The sequence below is a fragment of the Limulus polyphemus genome, unplaced genomic scaffold (assembly GCF_000517525.1).
Source record: "Limulus polyphemus unplaced genomic scaffold, Limulus_polyphemus-2.1.2 Scaffold5172, whole genome shotgun sequence".
Taxonomy (NCBI): Eukaryota; Metazoa; Arthropoda; class Merostomata; order Xiphosura; family Limulidae; genus Limulus; species Limulus polyphemus.
The window spans coordinates 1-5,733 of NW_013670782.1; the positions used below are offsets into that span (position 1 = coordinate 1).

General features: G+C 31.8%; 1 protein-coding gene across 1 annotated transcript in view; it reads right to left on the reverse strand.

Annotated features, from left to right (window-relative positions):
- Positions 1-143: 143 nt before the first annotated feature.
- The window catches only part of LOC106472221 (UDP-glucose 4-epimerase-like), a gene marked incomplete at its 3' end in the record, with an annotated part of 13,526 nt that continues 7,936 nt past the window's right edge, over positions 144-5,733 (reverse strand). Inside the window, exons 3-5 of the mRNA XM_022400825.1 lie at positions 4,542-4,655; positions 1,286-1,465; positions 144-324 (exon numbers count right to left, since the gene is read on the reverse strand). Coding sequence (XP_022256533.1) covers positions 144-324; positions 1,286-1,465; positions 4,542-4,655 — 475 coding nt within the window. The remainder of the gene's footprint in view (positions 325-1,285; positions 1,466-4,541; positions 4,656-5,733) is intronic.

Here is a 5,733-nt window from a genome sequence, read left to right on the forward strand (position 1 = left end):
ATTAAAAAATATCACATATTTTAAGAGAAAAGGTTAATATTGTTTCTAATAACTATCATGGTGATGTTATTACACATATTTTGACTAGGCTATCTAAAACTATTGGAAAAGAAACTGTGGCTAATAAATACGAATCGAAACACCTGTTCCATCCGCAGTGTTGAAATCATTGCCAAAAACGTTCAATTGTGGTCGTCGACCAATGGCTACCTGACAAATAAAAGCCACCAACTGGCTTGGAGGACCCACAGGATCCTCGCCTATTTGACCAGATTCGTGAGCTCCTACAGGTGAGAAATACCGGAGGGCTACTGCTGTTAGGTCCTGCAAACAGAGTACAAAGATATTATTTTGTAAAGATAGTTTTAACAGTATAGCAACACAAAATGGCGTGCAATAAATGCAAATTATACTGTATTGAAATGACTAGGGTTATAATAATCGTGTATCGTAAGTTACCTCAAATGTACAAACATTCGATAGCTCTTAAGTATAAAGTAAAGATGGGTTGTATTAAGATGGATTTTGTGCCTTGCTTAAATTTCTTACTTTTACCCCAAATTACTTATACTCAGAATCCGCTGTGAGGTTCAAAAGCCCCTCCGATGTATCGACCAAGCTCCTCCATTACCCACAGTTACTTCTATAGACACACCAATGGGTGTTTGTACTCAAAAAGAAACTCCGTTAGGAAACCGGTCCGTGGTACCCGAACATGTGTGCTACGTTTGAAGCCCAGCTTGTAAGTGAGGGGGACTAGAACCAAAAAATTGGATGCTATATACTGGTTTAGCGACCCTGAAAACCTACTATTATACTCCTATCATTTAAGCCCCATTGGTAGATCATATAGACAAGGACAACCCTCGTACCACCCCGAGTCCGCATGCCAAGGTGGATCTTGCTAGCTCCAAAACTGTAGATAGGAGGAGTTCGCAGACGAATAATCAAAATGAAACATATAGGATCATTTCAAAACTGAAATAATCAGCTCTTACATATGTTCCAATATTTTTCGGAAAACTACATTTTTTTTGTTCTGAAATAGTTCCTCTTCCCTCTAGGACTTTAGTTATCATCTTATAAAACATGTTTAGGTTGTTATCAATCCAAATATGGCATCCTTTCATAATTAGGGTATACAGATTGTACAAAGTTTGTCACTTGCCACAAAACTGACGAATGATTGTAACTACAATAAACAGTTCAAAAACAGAACTTGTAAATAATTTCTAGATTATTTTCACGTGCCATGAGGCAACACATGAAAATTATTTATACATACCTTATTTGCCACACACGTGTCTTTCAAAATTTCTTCGCAGAAATACTTCGTCTTCGCATATGGATTAGTGCATGATTTTCCCACTGGATGTCGCTCATCAATTGGAATATACTCAATGTTTCCATACACAAGCGACGAGCTTGAGTATATGATCTTCGTAACATTAAACTCTTTCATAACCTAAATGACAAGTTATAAATTATCATTTTATAAGTTAGTATGATTACAGGAAATATCTTGAGTATATGATCTTCGTAACATTAAACTCTTTCATAACCTAAATGACAAGTTATAAATTATCATTTTATAAGTTAGTATGATTACAGGAAATATCTTTTTACTTAAATTTCAGGTATTAAATGCCTTTTAATGATCTGATAGGAAGTGCAACCTGATGTTAGCAGAAAAACAACAACAACAACAAACTCCCCACAGATGACTCTTTTCCTTTGTCAAAACGGTATAAGACTAGAAGATTTTTCGATACATTATAATAAACAAATTGTAACAGAAACGTTTGATTTTATTAATATCCACATATTTACAAGAAAAAATATAGTTTATTTTTTATTTTGCGTTTCTCTTATATAATAATAAATATTTCATTGTTTACGATTTTAGATATCTGTCAAAATACTTTCTCTTAAAGTACAGGTAAGTATTAAGAAATTACACTCATACATATTCGAGTTCCACTCGCTAAAAAGTGAGTTTAAACGCGTTTTCACGCCTAAATTCGCGCGTCTCCCATTTATTTTTTGGTTGCGTTCTATACTTTAGGCTTGGTTAAACGCTATTTATTGTAGGGATTGAACCATGTGAGTTTATGTAATTCCTACTAGATTCGAACATGTCATTACTTTGTTAAATTAACACCTTGTAAAGATTATTAGCCGCTGCACAAATGTATGTTGAGCTGTTTAAACGTAGTTAGAAATTCAACCGCAACGTTATTTCGATCCTTCTACAAGTGGGTGAGAATTGGTATATAGTATTCTGCATGATGAAGAGACAAGATCGTAGTTGTTGCAAATTTTTATTGACGAGTCATTACTTTACGAATTGTGCCATAAAAACTACGCGAATAATTTGTGAAAGACGAGTCTGATTGATCAGCCACAATTTGTGAAAGACAAGTCTGATTGATCAGCCATCAGAAAAGTGATAAATCTTTGAGGTTACCTAAAGAACTAAGAATCTATAAATTCTATATATAACTTACATAACTCAACCATGTAATAACTTATATAACTCAACCATGTAATAACTTACATAACTCAACCATGTAATAACTTACATAACTCAACCATGTAATAACTTACATAACTCAATCATGTAATAACTTACATAACTCAATCATGTAATAACTTACATAACTCAACCATGTAATAACTTACATAACTCAATCATGTAATACCTTACATAACTCAATCATGTAATAACTTACATAACTCAATCATGTAATAACTTACATAACTCAACCATGTAATAACTTACATAACTCAACCATGTAATAACTTACATAACACAACCACGTAATAACTTACATAACACAACCATGTAATAACTTACATAACTCAACCATGTAATAACTTACATAACACAACCATGTAATGACTTACATAACACAATCATGTAATGACTTACATAACTCAACCATGTAATGACTTACATAACACAACCATGTAATGACTTACATAACTCAACCATGTAATAACTTACATAACTCAACCATGTAATGACTTACATAACTCAACCATGTAATAACTTATATAACTCAACCATGTAATAACTTACATAACTCAACCATGTAATAACTTATATAACTCAACCATGTAATAACTTATATAACTCAACCATGTAATAACTTATATAACTCAACCATGTAATAACTTACATAACTCAACCATGTAATAACTTACATAACTCAACCATGTAATGACTTACATAACTCAACCATACAGTTTTATATGAAAATGAGGACTATCTGCTGTATTGCATATCATGTAATGTAATCCACAACTTACAACTTATCTTTATTATTACAGTTTCCCAAATTCATAATTTAATATTTTAGTTTATTTACGTCTTTCCATATAACACACACACATTAAACCTTTTTTTTTAAATTTTATTTACACGTAGACGAAACGCTTTGAATAAAGGCCCGGCATGACCAGGTGGTTAGGGCACTAGACTCGCAATCTGAGGGTCGCGGGTTCGAATCCCCGTCCCACCAAACATGCTTGCTCTTTCAGCGGGGGGGGCATTATAATGTGAAGGTCAATCCCACTATTCGTTGGTAAAAGAGTAGCCCAAGAGTAGGCGGTGGGTGGTGATGACTAGTTGCCTTCCCTCTAGTCTTACACTGCTAAATTAGGGACGGCTAGCGCAGATAGCACTCGTGTAGCTTTGCGCGGAATTCGAAACAAAAAAACTTTGAATAAAATTTAACGTTTTAAAATTATGCAGAAACTGATTTAATTTCTGACGAAGATGCACACTGCCACAACACATATAACTGTATCCAGTGTTCTGTTTCCTTACGCTAATTTAATAATGGATAGACACTGTAAATATTTCAATTAGTGTAGTTTGGTTACCTAGTTACCGTCTACGATGCTTCAGCTACTTTTGATCTAAGCAGAGCGAAATCTCAAGTATTTCATGTAATTAAACCTAAACACGTGTATACAGTAACCTGTAGTGATATAAATAAAGTGGGGGGAGGGGAGGGTTACAGTCACTGCACAAGCGTGTGCTAACAGCTGCGAAACGAAAACACGTATTGTATATAGTTGTTATGAACACGTGTTTTGTGTGTGTAGGCCTAGTTTCTTGAAGGATAATAAAGTTAATACTAGGATATTACTTTCAAATTCATAACTTCTCGATTTTCAAATTACTCAATGAACCTGCTTAATTAATGTTATTAAGTAATAAAATTATGAATTCATTATCCAACGATGCAGAAATATGTAAGATAAATTTTGCAAGATAAAGTAAGGTTCTTACTTAAAGAATATTCCAATTGATAATTCTTTCAAAGTTTTTAAGTTGCTTAAGCAATCTGCTAAAAGTACGTTATGAAATATGATAAAATTATGAATTTAATATTCTGACGTAACGAAAACAGCTTGCTGTACGTATAGCAATTGGTCCAGAAAATCTGGACTGATAAATTATTAGAAATGATACAAACATCGACATAAACAAGCAAATTAAATCATCGAAAAGCTACTAAAGAGAGTCTTACCTCCAACAGGGTCAACAAAGATCCAATATTGTTACAATGATACTCCAGGGGGATATCAACTGATTCACCCATTTTTTTCAGGGCAGCCACGTGGATTACGCAATCAGGTTTATGCTGAGAACAAAGTGTGAAGTTTGACATTTCATAATGAATGAGAAATTTTGTAGAAAATGCTATTTAGCGATTGCTCGCAATATTTGCTTAGGCGATATTAATGTCTCACAGACTTTACGATGAAATAAAATTGAATTGTTTAATGGGGAAATTACAACAGTTCAAATTATACGATAAATGACGTTTGTGCACTATGCTTATATCGGTTCTAATAATACACGGAGCTAAACCTATGTGGTGTAACTTTGATACAACTATTCAAAGCTATGTTTTCATTATAAATCACAACAACAAATATAAACCAAAACAGGAAATTTAAAATATCTTTAGCAATCATATAGCTGGGTCACTAAAGTAAATTTTTTAATGTTATCACAAAGAAATAGTAACATTAGAACCGTTTGCCATGTTATATTGAAACAATATTCAACAAAGAAATAACAACATTAGAACAGTTTACGATGTTATTTTGAAACAATATTCCACAAAGAAATAATAACATTAGAACCTTTTACTATATTATATTGAAACAATATTCCACAAAGAAATAATGACATTAGAACCGTTTACTATGTTATATTTAAACAATATTCCACAAAGAAATAATAACATTATAACCGTTTGCCATGTTATATTGAAACAATATTCAACAAAGAAATAACAACATTAGAACAGTTTACGATGTTATTTTGAAACAATATTATCACAAATAAATAATAACATTAGAACCGTTTACTATGTTATATTGAAACAATATTATCACAAATAAATAATAACATTAGAACCGTTTACTATGTTATATTGAAACAATATTACCACAAATAAATAATAACATTAGAATCGTTTACTATGTTATATTGAAACAATATTATCACAAATAAATAATAACATTAGAACCGTTTACTATGTTATATTGAAACAATATTTCACAAAGAAATAATAACATTAGAATCGTTTACTATGTTATATTGAAACAATATTATCACAAATAAATAATAACATTAGAACCGTTTACTATGTTATATTGAAACAATATTTCACAAAGAAATAATAACATTAGAATCGTTTACTATGTTAT